The sequence below is a fragment of the Oncorhynchus masou genome, chromosome 28, assembly GCF_036934945.1.
Source record: "Oncorhynchus masou masou isolate Uvic2021 chromosome 28, UVic_Omas_1.1, whole genome shotgun sequence".
In the NCBI taxonomy this organism is placed as follows: domain Eukaryota; kingdom Metazoa; phylum Chordata; class Actinopteri; order Salmoniformes; family Salmonidae; genus Oncorhynchus; species Oncorhynchus masou.
In genome coordinates, this window is record NC_088239.1 from 85951227 (window position 1) to 85974505 (window position 23279).

Below are 23279 nucleotides of genomic sequence, written 5' to 3' on the forward strand. Positions count from 1 at the left end.
ATTTCTGGAGACAACAGCTGTGTTCGGATACTCATACTAACCTCACTAACCCTACTTTTTGTGACGTAAATTGAGTATGTAGTGTGCCAAAACGTTCCCTGATGCCGTACTACATTCACCAAAACATGAAGTATACAAGCAGTGGACACTATTTACCTGCTTTTAGGGCCCATAATGCAATTCTTCGTAAAATGGGCGTGGCTTCAGAACATTTTCGGATTTGAAGAAAATGGTGGAAAATATGCAGCCGAAGTCTGACGAGATACAAATTCATTGCTTTAATTATGACAAATGTTGAGCAATGTAATAAAGCAATAACTTTATTACATTGTTGGCTGATAATTTGTTAGCTACGCTATCCTTACAAACCGCATAGCATATCATTACAGCAGTATATACCGGTATGTTAGCTACGCTATCCTTACAAACCGCATAGCATATCATTACAGCAGTATGTACCGGTATGTTAGCTACGCTATCCTTACAAACCGCATAGCATATCATTACAGCAGTATATACCGGTATGTTAGCTACGCTATCCTTACAAACCGCATAGCATATCATTACAGCAGTATATACCGGTATGTTAGCTACGCTATCCTTACAAACCGCATAGCATATCATTACAGCAGTATATACCGGTATGTTAGCTACGCTATCCTTACAAACCGCATAGCATATCATTACAGCAGTATATACCGGTATGTTAGCTAGCTACCTAAGTAACGTCGCTAGTTGGCTACTAATACATCGAACTTGCCAGTATATTAACTATGTGCTATCTAAATAACTACCCAGCGGTTATTGACTCGATCATTCTTAGCTTAGCTAAGTGGTATAGTCATTGTTAATTCGGGTGCATTTGTAAATTCGCTCTGGCTATTTACTCCGATTCTAGAGCACTCTCGTCTGAGTGTGCCAGAGCACAGAATAACTGATGAATTTACGAACACTCAACACCAGTTGAATACGGCCCGGTGTCAGTAAATGTCGTCAAAAAAGCGTAATTAAATTGTTGCCAGCAGCACAGTTACAGTCACCAACACTTTGGATAACATGAAAACAGCCTAACCTGCTCTTCATGGGTGAGCAAAATGGTCAAAGTGAGGTGTTCTCTCATTTGTGTCAGGAAGTAGGTAAGATGTTAGCCAACGTTAGCCAGTTTGCTTGACTGCTGTTGTGAGGTTGGATCAACCCTACTCCTCGGCCAGAGCATCCAGTGTGCGCTATGAATTTACATGAACACCCAGAGCGCACTCTGGCACTCCAGATTGAATTGACGAAAAACACACATGAAGACATAACATGTCTAGCGAGTCATTTTTAATGCTAACAAGCTAGCAAGAGGTTGCATAGCAACAGAATCAACTTCCAGTAGACAGACATAGCGCTAGTACGCTGAACTGAAAGGATACCGTTCATATACAGTATAATGAAATTAACAAATAGTATGTAGCATACAGCTTATTAGTATGGGTATTGGAACACAAGTAACGGTTTTCCCGTTTTCGAGTTGCATCGAAACTGGATAAGGAGACCGGTGTGGTACAGGTGAATTCACTACTTTATGCACTGGGGAAAGATACAGAAATGGTCTACAATGCATTCTCCTTTGATGGCTTCAATGGCGAGTTAAACTATGATGTGGTGATCGAAAAATGGAATAAACATTTTGTGCCACGGAGCAACGCGATTCACCAACGAGCATGTTTCCATAAACGGATTTGAAAAAGGGAGAGAGACAGTGGAATCTTTCGTGAGGAATCTGGTATGAGCTAGCTGAACACTGCGAGTTTGGAACTGCAAAAACACAAACAAATAAGGGACAGGATTTGTGATGGACATTATGGACAGCGATGTTTCACTAAAGCTACAGCCAGACTTGACCGTGGAGAAGCAAGCCAGTCAGAGCAGATAAAGCAGCAGCGCGCGGGAGCTGACAACTACATTGAAGAGGTGAGACTCAAACCACAGCATCACAACAAATATTCTTAAGCAGACTGCAGGCAGCCAGAACAAACAGTTTCAGAAAATAAACAGTCAGTCAGTCAAAACAGGGAAAATTGCTCAAGTTGTAACCGCAGCCACGATGACAGTGAAAATTGTCCAGCACGCAACAAAAAAATGCAGGAAGTATAACAAAATGGGTCAAAGAAGTTACAGCGGAAGATTAAATGCAAAGAGCATTCTGTTAGGATCAGTTGCCAAGCAGTATGATTCTGAAGATCAGTGGCATGTTGAGCTCCCAGTGAATGGCACACGTGTCAAGTTCAAGATTGAAACTGTGCTGATATTATAGTGATTCCTCAGAGCACTTACCAGAGCTGGCCACAGCGCCCCCTGCTGGCTAACATTGAAACTGCTGTTCACAGCCCAGGTGGCAGGATGATTGTATGGGGATAAAAAAATAAGTTTATTTAACGAGGCAAGTCAGTTAAGAACACATTCTTATTTACAATGACGGCCTAGGAACAGTGGGTTAACTGGCTTGTTTAGGGGAAGAACAACATATTTTTACCTTGTCAGCTCGGCGACTACAATCTAGTAGTCTTTCGGTTACTGGCCCAACGCTCTAACTACTAGGCTACCTAACCACGAGTGAAAGAAAAGGAGAAATGTATAAATTCTTTGTGATTCGAGGACCATACGTTAATAACATACTTAGCAGAACCGTTGCATGAAAGACGGCTTTGGTCCTCAGAACAGATGTATTCGGAGAGATAGGCCTACTGAACTGTGAACCGGTCAAGATTGACTTTAGGTCCGAGGAAGTCCACTATTCTCTGATTTCTGGATAAGAGCGTCTGCCAAATGACTTAAATGTAAATGTAAATTTCGCCATGCAGAGATTCTGTAGTCCCTGTGGGGAGATTCTGTAGTCCATGTGGGGAGATTCTGTAGTCCTTGTGGGGAGATTCTGTAGTCCCTGTGGGGAGATTCTGTAGTCCCTGTGGGGAGATTCTGTAGTCCCTGTGGGGAGATTCTGTAGTCCCTGTGGGGAGATTCTGTAGTCCCTGTGGGGAGATTCTGTAGTCCCTGTGGGGAGATTCTGTAGTCCCTGTGGGGAGATTCTGTAGTCCCTGTGGGGAGATTCTGTAGTCCCTGTGGGGAGATTCTGTAGTCCCTGTGGGGAGATTCTGTAGTCCCTGTGGGGAGATTCTGTAGTCCCTGTGGGGAGATTCTGTAGTCCATGTGGGGAGATTCTGTAGTCCCTGTGGGGAGATTCTGTAGTCCCTGTGGGGAGATTCTGTAGTCCCTGTGGGGAGATTCTGTAGTCCCTGTGGGGAGATTCTGTAGTCCTGTGGGGAGATTCTGTAGTCCCTGTGGGGAGATTCTGTAGTCCCTGTGGGGAGATTCTGTAGTCCCTGTGGGGAGATTCTGTAGTCCATGTGGGGAGATTCTGTAGTCCATGTGGGGAGATTCTGTAGTCCCTGTGGGGAGATTCTGTAGTCCCTGTGGGGAGATTCTGTGTCCATGGGGAGATTCTGTAGTCCATGTGAGGAGATTCTGTAGTCCATGTGGGGAGATTCTGTAGTCCCTGTGGGGAGATTCTGTAGTCCCTGTGGGGAGATTCTGTAGTCCCTGTGGGGAGATTCTGTAGTCCCTGTGGGGAGATTCTGTAGTCCCTGTGGGGAGATTCTGTAGTCCCTGTGGGGAGATTCTGTAGTCCCTGTGGGGAGATTCTGTAGTCCCTGTGGGGAGATTCTGTAGTCCCTGTGGGGAGATTCTGTAGTCCCTGTGGGGAGATTCTGTAGTCCCTGTGGGGAGATTCTGTAGTCCCTGTGGGGAGATTCTGTAGTCCCTGTGGGGAGATTCTGTAGTCCCTGTGGGGAGATTCTGTAGTCCCTGTGGGGAGATTCTGTAGTCCCTGTGGGGATATTCTGTAGTCCATGTGGGGATATTCTGTAGTCCCCTGTAGTCCCCGTGGGGAGATTCTGTAGTCCCTGTGGGGAGATTCTGTAGTCCCTGTGGGGAGATTCTGTAGTCCCTGTGGGGAGATTCTGTAGTCCCTGTGGGGAGATTCTGTAGTCCCTGTAGTCCCTGTGGGGAGATTCTGTAGTCCCCGTGGGGAGATTCTGTAGTCCCTGTGGGGAGATTCTGTAGTCCCTGTGGGGAGATTCTGTAGTCCCCGTGGGGAGATTCTGTAGTCCCTGTGGGGAGATTCTGTAGTCCCTGTGGGGAGATTCTGTAGTCCCTGTGGGGATATTCTGTAGTCCATGTGGGGATATTCTGTAGTCCCCGTGGGGAGATTCTGTAGTCCCCGTGGGGAGATTCTGTAGTCCCTGTGGGGAGATTCTGTAGTCCCTGTGGGGAGATTCTGTAGTCCCTGTGGGGAGATTCTGTAGTCCCCGTGGGGAGATTCTGCTTCAAGCGCCTTCCGTTTTGGAATAACCAGTGCGCCAGAGATCTTTCACAGGGAGATGAGCTCCTGAGAGGACGGATGACATACTGGTCTATGGTGCAGCAAACAAGGGGAAAACACAACAGGAATCTGAGCAAAGTGCTACAGACCATCAAAGAGTCAGGACTTAAGAGCCCAATCCAGTAGTCAGTTATACCACAGTTGGTATACAGGAAGTTGTAGAGCTAGGGAGAGTGTGTCTAGGGTTCTTTTTCCTTTCGCCTCTAAGTTCTCTCATTTATCCTCAAGGAGACTCATGACTTGGAATACTTGCTGTTGCCATGACAAACAGTCTCCTGCCTTTTACAAAACATTTTTTTACATTTAAATTTTATTTTTTACAACCATCCATTTCATAAATGGGAGACATTAGAGATGAGTTAATCAGACGAAGAGATTAGAGATGAGTTAATCAGACGAAGAGATTAGAGATGAGTTAATCAGACGAAGAGATTAGAGATGAGTTAATCAGACGAAGACATTAGAGATGAGTTAATCAGACGAAGAGATTAGAGATGAGTTAATCAGACAAAGAGATTGGAGATGAGTTAATCAGAGGAAGAGATTGGAGATGAGTTAATCAGACGAAGAGATTAGAGATGAGTTAATCAGACGAAGAGATTAGGTTTCCGGTTCCGGGTTGGAGCGAGCGGTCGCATCTACACTTCGGTCCGCAGGTAGTATAACTTTTCATTACATTTTCATTACATTTCATTATAGTACAACGGTTTGATTTGTCTAATCTTAGCAATTTCTTCTTAGCTAGCTACATAGCCGTCTTTGTATCAAAGATAATTGCGTAATTATCGTATTTCGTCGTCCTAACGTAGTCTACACTGCTATCTGCCCAGCAGCTAGCTAACGTCTACTAGCACTGTAGAAACTATTACACTCAACTGAACGACTCGATTAGTGTAGTGTTAGCTAGCTACATAGCTGTCTTTGCTGTCTTCGTATCCAAGATAATTGTGTAGTTTAGAGTGTGTAGACTTAGAGTGATTATCTTAATTTACCGAGGTTAGCTAGCCAGCTATTTGTCGTCCTTAACGTAGGACATACTGCTAGCTAGCTAGCCAACAGCTAGCCAACGTCTACTGAATAGAACTTCAACAACCCGGTCAACATTCCGCTTCGCTCCACAGGTAGTATCACATTTTCATTTCACTTCATTACAGTACAACGGTTTGATTTGTTTGATCGTAGCTAGCTAGCTACATAGCCGTCTTTGTATCTAAGACAGTGTAGTCTAGAGCGATTTTCTAGGTTAGCTAGCCAGCTATTGTCGTTCTTTTAACGTAACGTAATGTAATCAATACTGCTAGCTAGCCAGCTAGCCCCCGAATAGCTGCACTGTAGAAACTATTACACTCGACGGAACGACTTGATTAGTGTAGTGTCAACAACGCAGCCACTGCCAGCTAGCCTACAAAGTCAACAACGCAGCCACTGCCAGCTAGCCTACTCCAGCAGTACTGTATCATTTCAATCATTTTAGTCAATAAGATTCTTGCTACGTAAGCTTAACTTTCTGAACATTCGAGACGTGTAGTCCACTTGTCATTCCAATCTCCTTTGCATTAGCGTAGCCTCTTCTGTAGCCTGTCAACTATGTGTCTATCTATCCCTGTTCTCTCCTCTCTGCACAGACCATACAAACGCTCCACACCGCATGGCCGCGGCCACCCTAATCTGGTGGTCCCAGCGCGCACGACCCACGTGGAGTTCCAGGTCTCCGGTAGCCTCTGGAACTGCCGATCTGCGGCCAACAAGGCAGAGTTCATCTCAGCCTATGCCTCCCTCCAGTCCCTCGACTTCTTGGCACTGACGGAAACATGGATCACCACAGATAACACTTCTACTCCTACTGCTCTCTCTTCGTCCGCCCACGTGTTCTCGCACACCCCGAGAGCTTCTGGTCAGCGGGGTGGTGGCACTGGGATCCTCATCTCTCCCAAGTGGTCATTCTCTCTTTCTCCCCTTACCCATCTGTCTATCGCCTCCTTTGAATTCCATGCTGTCACAGTTACCAGCCCTTTCAAGCTTAACATCCTTATCATTTATCGCCCCCCAGGTTCCCTCGGAGAGTTCATCAATGAGCTTGATGCCTTGATAAGCTCCTTTCCTGAGGACGGCTCACCTCTCACAGTCCTGTGCGACTTTAACCTCCCCACGTCTACCTTTGACTCATTCCTCTCTGCCTCCTTCTTTCCACTCCTCTCCTCTTTTGACCTCACCCTCTCACCTTCCCCCCTACTCACAAGGCAGGCAATACGCTCGACCTCATCTTTACTAGATGCTGTTCTTCCACTAACCTCATTGCAACTCCCCTCCAAGTCTCCGACCACTACCTTGTATCCTTTTCCCTCTCGCTCTCATCCAACACTTCCCACACTGCCCCTACTCGGATGGTATCGCGCCGTCCCAACCTTCGCTCTCTCTCCCCGCTACTCTCTCCTCTTCCATCCTATCATCTCTTCCCTCTGCATTTACATTTTACATTTAAGTCATTTAGCAGACGCTCTTATCCAGAGCGACTTACAAATTGGTGAATTCACCTTCTGACATCCAGTGGAACAGCCACTTTACAATAGTGCATCTAAATCATTTAAGGGGGGGGGGGGTGAGAAGGATTACTTTATCCTATCCTAGGTATTGATGCCTTGATAAGCTCCTTTCTGCTCATACCTTCTCCAACCTATCTCCTGATTCTGCCTCCTCAACCCTCCTCTCTTCCCTTTCTGCATCCTTTGACTCTCTATGTCCCCTATCCTCCATGCCGGCTCGGTCCTCCCCTCCCGCTCCGTGGCTCGACGACTCATTGCGAGCTCACAGAACAGTGCTCCGGGCAGCCGAGCGGAAATGGAGGAAAACTCGCCTCCCTGCGGACCTGGCATCCTTTCACTCCCTCCTCTCTACATTTTCCTCCTCTGTCTCTGCTGCTAAAGCCACTTTCTACCACTCTAAATTCCAAGCATCTGCCTCTAACCCTAGGAAGCTCTTTGCCACCTTCTCCTCCCTCCTGAATCCTCCTCCCCCCCCCCTCACCAATTTGTAAGTCGCTCTGGATAAGAGCGTCTGCTAAATGACTTAAATGTAAATGTATTTAGAGATGAGTTAATCAGACGAAGAGATTAGAGATGAGTTGCTCCTCATCTTGCTCCTACCTATCTCTCTGATTTGGTCCTGCCGTACATACCTACACGTACGCTACGGTCACAAGACGCAGGCCTCCTAATTGTCCCTAGAATTTCTAAGCAAACAGCTGGAGGCAGGGCATTCTCCTATAGAGCTCCATTTTTATGGAATGGTCTGCCTACCCATGTCAGAGACGCAAACTCGGTCTCAACCTTTAAGTCTTTACTGAAGACTCATCTCTTCAGTGGGTCATATGATTGAGTGTAGTCTGGCCCAGGAGTGGGAAGGTGAACGGAAAGGCTCTGGAGCAACGAACCACCCTTGCTGTCTCTGCCTGGCCGGTTCCCCTCTTTCCACTGGGATTCTCTGCCTCTAACCCTATTACAGGGGCTGAGTCACTGGCTTACTGTGGCTCTCATGCCGTCCCTGGAAGGGGTGCGTCACCTGAGTGGGTTGATTCACTGATGTGGTCATCCTGTCTGGGTTGGCACCCCCCCTTGGGTTGTGCCATGGCGGAGATCTTTGCGGGCCATACTCAGCTTTGTCTCAGGATGGTAAGTTGGTGGTTGAAAATATGATTGAGTGTAGTCTGGCCCAGGAGTGGGAAGGTGAACGGAAAGGCTCTGGAGCAACGAACCACCCTTGCTGTCTCTGCCTGGCCGGTTCCCCTCTTTCCACTGGGATTCTCTGCCTCTAACCCTTTTACAGGGGCTGAGTCACTGGCTTACTGTGGCTCTCATGCCGTCCCTGGAAGGGGTGCGTCACCTGAGTGGGTTGATTCACTGATGTGGTCATCCTGTCTGGGTTGGCACCCCCCCTTGGGTTGTGCCATGGCGGAGATCTTTGCGGGCCATACTCAGCTTTGTCTCAGGATGGTAAGTTGGTGGTTGAAGATATCCCTCTAGTGGTGTGGGGGCTGTGCTTTGGCAAAGTGGGTGGGGTTATATCCTTCCTGTTTGGCCTTGTCCGGGGTGTCCTCGGATGGGGCCACAGTGTCTCCTGACCCCTCCTGTCTCAGCCGCCAGTATTTATGCTGCAGTAGTTTATGTGTCGGGGGGCTGGGGTCAGTTTGTTATATCTGGAGTACTTATCCTGTCCAATTCGGTGTCCTGTGTGAATCTAAGTGTGCGTTCTCTAATTCTCTCCTTCTCTCTCTCGGAGGACCGGAGCCCTAGGACCATGCCCCAGGACTACCTGACATGATGACTCCTTGCTGTCCCCAGTCCACCTGGCCGTGCTGCTGCTCCAGTTTCAACTGTTCTACCTTATTATTATTCGACCATGCTGGTCATTTATGAACATTTGAACATCTTGGCCATGTTCTGTTATAATCTCTACCCGGCACAGCCAGAAGAGGACTGGCCACCCCACATAGCCTGGTTCCTCTCTAGGTTTCTTCCTAGGTTTTAGCCTTTCTAGGGAGTTTTTCCTAACCACCGTGCTTCTACACCTGCATTGCTTGCTGTTTGGGGTTTTAGGCTGGGTTTCTGTACAGCACTTTGAGATATCAGCTGATGTACGAAGGGCTATATAAATAAATTTGATTTGATTTAATCAGACGAAGAGATTAGAGATGAGTTAATCAGACGAAGAGATTAGAGATGAGTTAATCAGACGAAGACATTAGAGATGAGTTAATCAGACGAAGAGATTAGAGATGAGTTAATCAGACGAAGACATTAGAGATGAGTTAATCAGACGAAGACATTAGAGATGAGTTAATCAGACAAAGAGATTGAAGCTCCGCGTTTCTCTCAACAACAGATGTACACAACAACAGTAGAATGTGAAACTACCCCCCCCCCAAATGAAATGACAGGAAGAGTCTGAGAAAGGAATCAAAATACACTTTATTATTTCTGGTGTAGTAAAGTTGACATGGAATCAGTCAAACAGCATTTAAAAAAAACAGAACAGTAAATATATGTGTCAGTGTTTTTTTGAGTAAAAACAGAATAAACATTCAGCTACTGTGTAAGACCGAGGCTGGGCCTTTTACACCTTAGGCTACAGACTGTGATGATTGTATTGACAGACTGGATGGTCAGTGTTGTTAAAGTCTCATACAGGACTACCATATTCCCCAGGACAAAGATGTCAGCACTGCAGGTTCAGATTTAAATAGAAAGAAGTCCTCACGGTGAAGTGATTGAAAAACATGATCAATGATTGATGTACATCTTACTTGAAGCTAACAGCACTTTAAAGGACCTGTGAAACTACAATAGCTACAGTTGGTTATTCCATTTGTACTGCCGTTATTGATCATTCTGGGTACCTGAAGTCAAGTCACAGTATTTAAGTTCTCAACAACAAAAATGTGGAAGAAACACCGCTGTCCATATGCTTTTGAATCATAAAAACGTACACAGATGAAACATCAAATTAACTCGACGTGATTCAACAAATAAATGTCATTGTTCTAAACTATAAACTAAGCAATCACAGATTCAACCACATGAACAGCAGCTAAATCACAACGGCTCCCAGCCAAACACACGGTGACACTTGTCATGACTGCAAGGTTAAACTCACAAAACAGACTCAATTAAGGAAATCAACTGAATGATTTGGCCGTCTCCACACTAAAGACCGTTATTACAAACACATGAGAACTTGAAAATCATCACAAGATGTTATCTGTTCATTTGAAAAGTACCAGGAAAAGCAGGTTTCCGAGACAAGACATAATTAAACAACAAAAACAATGTCCTCGTTGGAGAGGAAATGGACAAACTGTAACCAACACTGAGGAAACGTCTGTATCCGTCCACATCAAATACCTCATCCGTGTATCATTACCTCATCCGTGTATCATTACCTCATCCGTGTATCATTACCTCATCAGTGCATTAAAACCTCATCTGTGTATCAATACCTCATCAGTGTATTAAAACCTCATCCGTGTATCATTACCTCATCAGTGTATTAAAACCTCATCCGTGTATCAATACCTCATCCGTGTATCATTACCTCATCCGTGTATCATTACCTCATCAGTGTATTAAAACCTCATCTGTGTATCAATACCTCATCCGTGTATCATTACCTCATCAGTGTATTAAAACCTCATCTGTGTATCAATACCTCATCCGTGTATCATTACCTCATCCATGTATCATTACCTCATCCGTGTATCATTACCTCATCCTTGTGTCATTACCTCATCCGTGTATCATTACCTCATCCGTGTATCACTACCTCATCCGTGTATCATTACCTCATCCATGTATCATTACCTCATCCGTGTATCATTACCTCATCCTTGTGTCATTACCTCATCCGTGTATCATTACCTCATCCGTGTATCACTACCTCATCCGTGTATCAATACCTCATCCGTGTATCATTACCTCATCTGTGTATCATTACCTCATCCGTGTATCATTACCTCATCAGTGTATTAAAACCTCATCCGTGTATCATTACATCATCAGGGTATCATTACCTCATCAGTGTATTAAAACCTCATCAGTGTATTAAAACCTCATCAGTGTATTAAAACCTCATCAGTGTATCATTATCTCATCAGTGTATTAACCTCATCAGTGTACCATTACCTCATCCATGAATCATTACCTCATCCGTGTATCATTACCTCACCAGTGTATCATTACCTCACCCGTGTATCATTACCTCATCAGTTTACTAAAACCTCATCAGTGTACTAAAACCTCATCAGTGTACTAAAACCTCATCAGTGTATCAAAACCTCATCAGTGTATCATTACCTCATCAGTGTATTAAAACCTCATCCGTGTATCATTACCTCATCAGTGTATAAAACCTCATCTGTGTATCATTACCTCATCAGTGTATTAAAACCTCATCAGTGTATTAAAACCTCATCAGTGTATTAAAACCTCATCAGTGTACTAAAACCTCATCAGTGTATTAAAACCTCATCCGTGTATCATTATCTCATCAGTGTATTAAAACCTCATCAGTGTATTAAAACCTCATCCGTGTATCATTACCTCATCAGTGTATTAAAACTTCATCAGTGTATTAAAACCTCATCAGTGATGTGGTGATACAGAGGGAGGTCCTCCTCAACGACGTGGTGACACAGAGGGAGGTCCTCCTCAGTGATGTGGTGACACAGAGGGAGGTCCTACTCAGTGATGTGGTGATACAGAGGGAGGTCCTCCTCAGTGACGTGGTGATACAGAGGGAGGTCCTCCTCAGTGACGTGGTGATACAGAGGGAGGTCCTCCTCAGTGATGTGGTGATACAGAGGGAGGTCCTCCTCAGTGATGTGGTGACACAGAGGGAGGTCCTCCTCAGTGAAGTGGTGATACAGAGGGAGGTCCTCCTCAGTGATGTGGTGACACAGAGGGAGGTCCTCCTCAGTGATGTGGTGATACAGAGGGAGGTCCTCCTCAACGACGTGGTGATACAGAGGGAGGTCCTCCTCAGTGACGTGGTGATACAGAGGGAGGTCCTCCTCAGTGATGTGGTGTTAGAGAGGGAGGTCCTCCTCAACGACGTGGTGATACAGAGGGAGGTCCTCCTCAACGACGTGGTGATACAGAGGGAGGTCCTCCTCAACGACGTGGTGATACAGAGGGAGGTCCTCCTCAGTGATGTGGTGACACAGAGGGAGGTCCTCCTCAGTGATGTGGTGATACAGAGGGAGGTCCTCCTCAACGACGTGGTGATACAGAGGGAGGTCCTCCTCAACGACGTGGTGATACAGAGGGAGGTCCTCCTCAGTGATGTGGTGATACAGAGGGAGGTCCTCCTCAACGACGTGGTGATACAGAGGGAGGTCCTCCTCAACGACGTGGTGACACAGAGGGAGGTCCTCCTCAACGACGTGGTGATACAGAGGGAGGTCCTCCTCAACGACGTGGTGATACAGAGGGAGGTCCTCCTCAGTGACGTGGTGATACAGAGGGAGGTCCTCCTCAGTGACGTGGTGATACAGAGGGAGGTCCTCCTCAGTGACGTGGTGATACAGAGGGAGGTCCTCCTCAGTGACGTGGTGATACAGAGGGAGGTCCTCCTCAGTGACGTGGTGACACAGAGGGAGGTCCTCCTCAACGACGTGGTGATACAGAGGGAGGTCCTCCTCAACGACGTGGTGATACAGAGGGAGGTCCTCCTCAGTGACGTGGTGACACAGAGGGAGGTCCTCCTCAGTGACGTGGTGATACAGAGGGAGGTCCTCCTCAGTGAAGTGGTGACACAGAGGGAGGTCCTCCTCAACGACGTGGTGATACAGAGGGAGGTCCTCCTCAGTGATGTGGTGATACAGAGGGAGGTCCTCCTCAGTGACGTGGTGATACAGAGGAGGTCCTCCTCAGTGATGTGGTGATACAGAGGGAGGTCCTCCTCAGTGACGTGGTGATACAGAGGGAGGTCCTCCTCAGTGATGTGGTGATACAGAGGGAGGTCCTCCTCAGTGATGTGGTGATACAGAGGGAGGTCCTCCTCAGTGACGTGGTGATACAGAGGGAGGTCCTCCTCAGTGATGTGGTGACACAGAGGGAGGTCCTCCTCAGTGATGTGGTGACACAGAGGGAGGTCCTCCTCAGTGACGTGGTGATACAGAGGGAGGTCCTTAATGTAAACTACAGTAGAAATAGTAGAATGTCTTTGCTACAGTGTCCATCCATCATCCATCCATTCATTCATCTATCTATCCATCTAGCCAGCATCCATCCATCATCCATCCATCATCCATTCATTCGTTTGTTCATTCATTTATTCATTAATCCATATAGCCAGCCAGCCAGCCAGCCAGCCAGCCAGCCAGGTATATCTGCAGGTAGAAGGTTCTTCTCTTGCTATCAGAATGACAGTGATGACATCGAGCTAGTTGAATCACACTGATGACGTCATCAAGCTTCAGAGTCAACTGTGTACCCCTCCGTATCTCCATGGTAACCTCCTGCTGTGCCAGCAGGGCATCCCAGACAATCCTCAGCTGCTCCAGTAGTTCTGCTACTCCTCAGTGACACATCCCAGAAGTCATCTCTTTCTGGACGAGAGAAAAGGAACACACAGTTATATGATGTTAACACACACATCCTGCCTGTTACATTTACATTACATTACATTTAAGTCATAGACACAAGGTCAACATGTTAACACATCCTGTTCGACACAAGGTCAACATGTTGACACATCCTGATAGACACAAGGTCAACATGTTAACACATCCTGTTCGACACAAGGTCAACATGTTGACACATCCTGATAGACACAAGGTCAACATGTTGACACATCCTGTTAGACACAAGGTCAACATGTTGACACATCCTGTTAGACACAAGGTCAACATGTTGACACATCCTGTTAGACACAAGGTCAACATGTTGACACATCCTGTTAGACACAAGGTCAACATGTTGACACATCCTGATAGACACAAGGTCAACATGTTGACACATCCTGTTCGACACAAGGTCAACATGTTGACACATCCTGTTCGACACAAGGTCAACATGTTAACACATCCTGTTCGACACAAGGTCAACATGTTGACACATCCTGATAGACACAAGGTCAACATGTTGACACATCCTGTTAGACACAAGGTCAACATGTTGACACATCCTGATAGACACAAGGTCAACATGTTGACACATCCTGTTCGACACAAGGTCAACATGTTGACACATCCTGTTCGACACAAGGTCAACATGTTGACACATCCTGTTAGACACAAGGTCAACATGTTGACACATCCTGTTCGACACAAGGTCAACATGTTGACACATCCTGTTAGACACAAGGTCAACATGTTGACACATCCTGTTAGACACAAGGTCAACATGTTGACACATCCTGTTAGACACAAGGTCAACATGTTGACACATCCTGCCTGTTAGACACAAGGTCAACATGTTGACACATCCTGTTAGACACAAGGTCAACATGTTGACACATCCTGTTCGACACAAGGTCAACATGTTGACACATCCTGCCTGTTAGACACAACGTCAACATGTTGACACATCCTGTTCGACACAAGGTCAACATGTTGACACATCCTGTTCGACACAAGGTCAACATGTTGACACATCCTGTTCGACACAAGGTCAACATGTTGACACATCCTGATAGACACAAGGTCAACATGTTGACACATCCTGTTAGACACAAGGTCAACATGTTGACACATCCTGATAGACACAAGGTCAACATGTTGACACATCCTGTTAGACATGAGGTCAACATGTTGACACATCCTGTTCGACACAAGGTCAACATGTTGACACATCCTGTTAGACACAAGGTCAACATGTTGACACATCCTGCCTGTTAGACACAAGGTCAACATGTTGACACATCCTGTTAGACACAAGGTCAACATGTTGACACATCCTGTTAGACACAAGGTCAACATGTTGACACATCCTGTTAGACACAAGGTCAACATGTTGACACATCCTGTTAGACACAAGGTCAACATGTTGACACATCCTGTTAGACACAAGGTCAACATGTTAACACATCCTGCCTGTTAGACACAAGGTCAACATGTTGACACATCCTGTTAGACACAAGGTCAACATGTTGACACATCCTGTTAGACACAAGGTCAACATGTTGACACATCCTGTTAGACACAAGGTCAACATGTTGACACATCCTGTTCGACACAAGGTCAACATGTTGACACATCCTGTTAGACACAAGGTCAACATGTTGACACATCCTGTTAGACACAAGGTCAACATGTTAACACATCCTGTTAGACACAAGGTCAACATGTTGACACATCCTGTTAGACACAAGGTCAACATGTTGACACATCCTGTTAGACACAAGGTCAACATGTTAACACATCCTGCCTGTTAGACACAAGGTCAACATGTTGACACATCCTGTTAGACACAAGGTCAACATGTTGACACATCCTGTTAGACACAAGGTCAACATGTTAACACATCCTGTTAGACACAAGGTCAACATGTTGACACATCCTGTTAGACACAAGGTCAACATGTTAACACATCCTGTTAGACACAAGGTCAACATGTTGACACATCCTGTTAGACACAAGGTCAACATGTTGACACATCCTGCCTGTTAGACACAAGGTCAACATGTTGACACATCCTGTTAGACACAAGGTCAACATGTTGACACATCCTGTTAGACACAAGGTCAACATGTTGACACATCCTGTTAGACACAAGGTCAACATGTTAACACATCCTGCCTGTTAGACACAAGGTCAACATGTTAACACATCCTGCCTGTTAGACACAAGGTCAACATGTTGACACATCCTGTTAGACACAAGGTCAACATGTTGACACATCCTGCCTGTTAGACACAAGGTCAACATGTTGACACATCCTGTTAGACACAAGGTCAACATGTTGACACATCCTGTTAGACACAAGGTCAACATGTTGACACATCCTGTTAGACACAAGGTCAACATGTTGACACATCCTGTTCGACACAAGGTCAACATGTTGACACATCCTGCCTGTTAGACACAAGGTCAACATGTTAACACATCCTGCCTGTTAGACACAAGGTCAACATGTTGACACATCCTGCCTGTTAGACACAAGGTCAACATGTTGACACATCCTGTTAGACACAAGGTCAACATGTTGACACATCCTGTTAGACACAAGGTCAACATGTTGACACATCCTGCCTGTTAGACACAAGGTCAACATGTTGACACATCCTGCCTGTTAGACACAAGGTCAACATGTTGACACATCCTGTTAGACACAAGGTCAACATGTTGACACATCCTGTTAGACACAAGGTCAACATGTTGACACATCCTGTTAGACACAAGGTCAACATGTTGACACATCCTGTTAGACACAAGGTCAACATGTTGACACATCCTGTTAGACACAAGGTCAACATGTTGACACATCCTGCCTGTTAGACACAAGGTCAACATGTTGACACATCCTGTTAGACACAAGGTCAACATGTTGACACATCCTGTTAGACACAAGGTCAACATGTTGACACATCCTGTTAGACACAAGGTCAACATGTTGACACATCCTGTTCGACACAAGGTCAACATGTTGACACATCCTGCCTGTTAGACACAAGTTCAACATGTTGACACATCCTGTTAGACACAAGGTCAACATGTTGACACATCCTGTTAGACACAAGGTCAACATGTTGACACATCCTGTTAGACACAAGGTCAACATGTTGACACATCCTGTTAGACACAAGGTCAACATGTTGACACATCCTGTTAGACACAAGGTCAACATGTTGACACATCCTGTTAGACACAAGGTCAACATGTTGACACATCCTGTTAGACACAAGGTCAACATGTTGACACATCCTGTTAGACACAAGGTCAACATGTTGACACATCCTGCCTGTTAGACACAAGGTCAACATGTTAACACATCCTGTTCGACACAAGGTCAACATGTTGACACATCCTGTTAGACACAAGGTCAACATGTTGACACATCCTGTTCGACACAAGGTCAACATGTTGACACATCCTGTTAGACACAAGGTCAACATGTTGACACATCCTGTTAGACACAAGGTCAACATGTTGACACATCCTGTTAGACACAAGGTCAACATGTTGACACATCCTGTTAGACACAAGGTCAACATGTTGACACATCCTGTTAGACACAAGGTCAACATGTTAACACATCCTGTTAGACACAAGGTCAACATGTTGACACATCCTGTTAGACACAAGGTCAACATGTTGACACATCCTGTTAGACACAAGGTCAACATGTTGACACATCCTGTTAGACACAAGGTCAACATGTTGACACATCCTGTTAGACACAAGGTCAACATGTTGACACATCCTGCCTGATAGACACAAGGTCAACATGTTGACACATCCTGTTAGACACAAGGTCAACATGTTAACACATCCTGCCTGTTAGACACAAGGTCAACATGTTGACACATCCTGTTAGACACAAGGTCAACATGTTGACACATCCTGTTAGACACAAGGTCAACATGTTGACACATCCTGTTAGACACAAGGTCAACATGTTAACACATCCTGTTAGACACAAGGTCAAGACATGTTGACACATCCTGTTAGACACAAGGTCAACATGTTGACACATCCTGTTAGACACAAGGTCAACATGTTGACACATCCTGTTAGACACAAGGTCAACATGTTAACACATCCTGTTAGACACAAGGTCAACATGTTGACACATCCTGTTAGACACAAGGTCAACATGTTGACACATCCTGTTAGACACAAGGTCAACATGTTGACACATCCTGTTCGACACAAGGTCAACATGTTGACACATCCTGTTAGACACAAGGTCAACATGTTGACACATCCTGCCTGTTAGACACAAGGTCAACATGTTGACACATCCTGTTAGACACAAGGTCAACATGTTGACACATCCTGTTCGACACAAGGTCAACATGTTGACACATCCTGCCTGTTAGACACAAGGTCAACATGTTGACACATCCTGTTAGACACAAGGTCAACATGTTGACACATCCTGCCTGTTAGACACAAGGTCAACATGTTGACACATCCTGTTAGACACAAGGTCAACATGTTGACACATCCTGTTAGACACAAGGTCAACATGTTGACACATCCTGTTCGACACAAGGTCAACATGTTGACACATCCTGTTAGACACAAGGTCAACATGTTGACACATCCTGTTAGACACAAGGTCAACATGTTGACACATCCTGTTAGACACAAGGTCAACATGTTAACACATCCTGTTAGACACAAGGTCAACATGTTGACACATCCTGTTAGACACAAGGTCAACATGTTAACACATCCTGTTAGACACAAGGTCAACATGTTGACACATCCTGTTAGACACAAGGTCAACATGTTGACACATCCTGTTAGACACAAGGTCAACATGTTGACACATCCTGTTAGACACAAGGTCAACATGTTGACACATCCTGTTAGACACAAGGTCAACATGTTGACACATCCTGTTAGACACAAGGTCAACATGTTGACACATCCTGTTAGACACAAGGTCAACATGTTGACACATCCTGTTCGACACAAGGTCAACATGTTGACACATCCTGTTAGACACAAGGTCAACATGTTGACACATCCTGTTAGACACAAGGTCAACATGTTGACACATCCTGCCTGTTAGACACAAGGTCAACATGTTGACACATCCTGTTAGACACAAGGTCAACATGTTGACACATCCTGCCTGTTAGACACAAGGTCAACATGTTGACACATCCTGTTAGACACAAGGTCAACATGTTGACACATCCTGTTAGACACAAGGTCAACATGTTGACACATCCTGTTAGACACAAGGTCAACATGTTAACACATCCTGCCTGTTAGACACAAGGTCAACATGTTGACACATCCTGTTAGACACAAGGTCAACATGTTGACACATCCTGCCTGTTAGACACAAGGTCAACATGTTGACACATCCTGCCTGTTAGACACAAGGTCAACATGTTGACACATCCTGTTAGACACAAGGTCAACATGTTGACACATCCTGTTAGACACAAGGTCAACATGTTGACACATCCTGTTAGACACAAGGTCAACATGTTGACACATCCTGTTAGACACAAGGTCAACATGTTGACACATCCTGTTCGACACAAGGTCAACATGTTGACACATCCTGCCTGTTAGACACAAGTTCAACATGTTGACACATCCTGTTAGACACAAGGTCAACATGTTGACACATCCTGTTAGACACAAGGTCAACATGTTGACACATCCTGTTAGACACAAGGTCAACATGTTAACACATCCTGTTCGACACAAGGTCAACATGTTGACACATCCTGTTAGACACAAGGTCAACATGTTGACACATCCTGTTCGACACAAGGTCAACATGTTGACACATCCTGTTAGACACAAGGTCAACATGTTGACACATCCTGTTAGACATGAGGTCAACATGTTGACACATCCTGCCTGTTCGACACAAGGTCAACATGTTGACACATCCTGTTAGACACAAGGTCAACATGTTGACACATCCTGTTAGACACAAGGTCAACATGTTGACACATCCTGTTAGACACAAGGTCAACATGTTGACACATCCTGTTAGACACAAGGTCAACATGTTGACACATCCTGTTAGACACAAGGTCAACATGTTGACACATCCTGTTAGACACAAGGTCAACATGTTGACACATCCTGCCTGTTAGACACAAGGTCAACATGTTAACACATCCTGTTAGACACAAGGTCCACATGTTGACACATCCTGTTAGACACAAGGTCAACATGTTGACACATCCTGTTCGACACAAGGTCAACATGTTGACACATCCTGTTAGACACAAGGTCAACATGTTGACACATCCTGTTAGACACAAGGTCAACATGTTGACACATCCTGTTAGACACAAGGTCAACATGTTGACACATCCTGTTAGACACAAGGTCAACATGTTAACACATCCTGTTAGACACAAGATCAACATGTTGACACATCCTGTTAGACACAAGGTCAACATGTTGACACATCCTGTTAGACACAAGGTCAACATGTTGACACATCCTGTTAGACACAAGGTCAACATGTTGACACATCCTGTTCGACACAAGGTCAACATGTTGACACATCCTGTTCGACACAAGGTCAACATGTTGACACATCCTGTTAGACACAAGGTCAACATGTTGACACATCCTGTTCGACACAAGGTCAACATGTTGACACATCCTGTTCGACACAAGGTCAACATGTTGACACATCCTGTTAGACACAAGGTCAACATGTTGACACATCCTGTTCGACACAAGGTCAACATGTTGACACATCCTGTTAGACACAAGGTCAACATGTTGACACATCCTGTTCGACACAAGGTCAACATGTTGACACATCCTGTTAGACACAAGGTCAACATGTTGACACATCCTGTTAGACACAAGGTCAACATGTTGACACATCCTGCCTGTTAGACACAAGGTCAACATGTTAACACATCCTGTTAGACACAAGGTCAACATGTTGACACATCCTGTTAGACACAAGGTCAACATGTTGACACATCCTGTTAGACACAAGGTCAACATGTTGACACATCCTGTTCGACACAAGGTCAACATGTTGACACATCCTGTTAGACACAAGGTCAACATGTTGACACATCCTGCCTGTTAGACACAAGGTCAACATGTTGACACATCCTGTTAGACACAAGGTCAACATGTTGACACATCCTGTTAGACACAAGGTCAACATGTTGACACATCCTGTTCGACACAAGGTCAACATGTTGACACATCCTGTTAGACACAAGGTCAACATGTTGACACATCCTGTTAGACACAAGGTCAACATGTTGACACATCCTGTTAGACACAAGGTCAACATGTTGACACATCCTGTTAGACACAAGGTCAACATGTTGACACATCCTGTTCGACACAAGGTCAACATGTTGACACATCCTGTTCGACACAAGGTCAACATGTTGACACATCCTGTTAGACACAAGGTCAACATGTTAACACATCCTGTTAGACACAAGGTCAACATGTTGACACATCCTGCCTGTTAGACACAAGGTCAACATGTTGACACATCCTGTTCGACACAAGGTCAACATGTTGACACATCCTGTTCGACACAAGGTCAACATGTTGACACATCCTGCCTGTTAGACACAAGGTCAACATGTTGACACATCCTGTTAGACACAAGGTCAACATGTTGACACATCCTGTTAGACACAAGGTCAACATGTTGACACATCCTGCCTGTTAGACACAAGGTCAACATGTTGACACATCCTGTTCGACACAAGGTCAACATGTTGACACATCCTGTTCGACACAAGGTCAACATGTTAACACATCCTGTTAGACACAAGGTCAACATGTTGACACATCCTGCCTGTTAGACACAAGGTCAACATGTTGACACATCCTGTTCGACACAAGGTCAACATGTTGACACATCCTGTTAGACACAAGGTCAACATGTTGACACATCCTGTTCGACACAAGGTCAACATGTTGACACATCCTGTTAGACACAAGGTCAACATGTTGACACATCCTGTTAGACACAAGGTCAACATGTTGACACATCCTGTTAGACACAAGGTCAACATGTTGACACATCCTGTTAGACACAAGGTCAACATGTTGACACATCCTGTTCGACACAAGGTCAACATGTTAACACATCCTGTTAGACACAAGGTCAACATGTTGACACATCCTGCCTGTTAGACACAAGGTCAACATGTTGACACATCCTGTTAGACACAAGGTCAACATGTTAACACATCCTGTTAGACACAAGGTCAACATGTTGACACATCCTGCCTGTTAGACACAAGGTCAACATGTTGACACATCCTGTTCGACACAAGGTCAACATGTTAACACATCCTGTTCGACACAAGGTCAACATGTTAACACATCCTGTTAGACACAAGGTCAACATGTTGACACATCCTGTTCGACACAAGGTCAACATGTTGACACATCCTGCCTGTTAGACACAAGGTCAACATGTTGACACATCCTGTTAGACACAAGGTCAACATGTTGACACATCCTGCCTGTTAGACACAAGGTCAACATGTTGACACATCCTGTTAGACACAAGGTCAACATGTTGACACATCCTGCCTGTTAGACACAAGGTCAACATGTTGACACATCCTGTTAGACACAAGGTCAACATGTTGACACATCCTGTTAGACACAAGGTCAACATGTTGACACATCCTGTTCGACACAAGGTCAACATGTTGACACATCCTGTTAGACACAAGGTCAACATGTTAACACATCCTGTTAGACACAAGGTCAACATGTTGACACATCCTGTTAGACACAAGGTCAACATGTTGACACATCCTGTTAGACACAAGGTCAACATGTTGACACATCCTGTTAGACACAAGGTCAACATGTTGACACATCCTGTTAGACACAAGGTCAACATGTTGACACATCCTGTTAGACATGAGGTCAACCTACCAACACACACATTCATCTTCTTCACATCTATCACTCCAGTGTTTAATTGCTATACTGTAATTACTTCGCCACTACGGGCTATTTATTGCCTTTACCTCCCTTATCTTACCTCATTTACACTCTCTCCATCCTCCTCATACCCTACCTCTTCTCTCTCTCTCTCCTCCTCATACCATACCTCTTCTCTCTCCTCCTCATACCCTACCTCTTCTCTCTCCTCCTCATACCATACCTCTTCTCTCTCCTCCTCATACCCTACCTCTTCTCTCTCTCCTCCTCATACCCTACCTCTTCTCTCTCTCCTCCTCATACCCTACCTCTTCTCTCTCTCCTCCTCATACCCTACCTCTTCTCTCTCTCCTCCTCATACCCTACCTCTTCTCTCTCTCCTCCTCATACCCTACCTCTTCTCTCCATCCTCCTCATACCATACCTCTTCTCTCCCTCCTCCTCATACCCTACCTCTTCTCTCTCTCCTCCTCATACCCTACCTCTTCTCTCTCTCCTCCTCATATCCTACCTCTTCTCTCTCCCTCCTCATACCCTACCTCTTCTCTCTCTCCTCCTCATACCCTACCTCTTCTCTCTCTCCTCCTCATACCCTACCTCTTCTCTCTCTCCTCCTCATATCCTACCTCTTCTCTCTCCCTCCTCATACCCTACCTCTTCTCTCTCTCCTCCTCATACCCTACCTCTTCTCTCTCTCCTCCTCATACCCTACCTCTTCTCTCTCTCCTCCTCATATCCTACCTCTTCTCTCTCCTCCTCATA

At 45.3% G+C, this 23279-nt stretch overlaps 1 protein-coding gene across 1 annotated transcript in view; it reads right to left on the minus strand.

The window, feature by feature from the left end:
* Nucleotides 1-9362: 9362 nt before the first annotated feature.
* The window catches only part of LOC135518442 (MOB kinase activator 3B), an 81725-nt gene continuing 67808 nt past the window's right edge, over nt 9363-23279 (minus strand). The window contains exon 4 of the mRNA XM_064943617.1: nt 9363-13523. Coding sequence (XP_064799689.1) covers nt 13494-13523 — 30 coding nt within the window. The 3' untranslated portion in view covers nt 9363-13493. The remainder of the gene's footprint in view (nt 13524-23279) is intronic.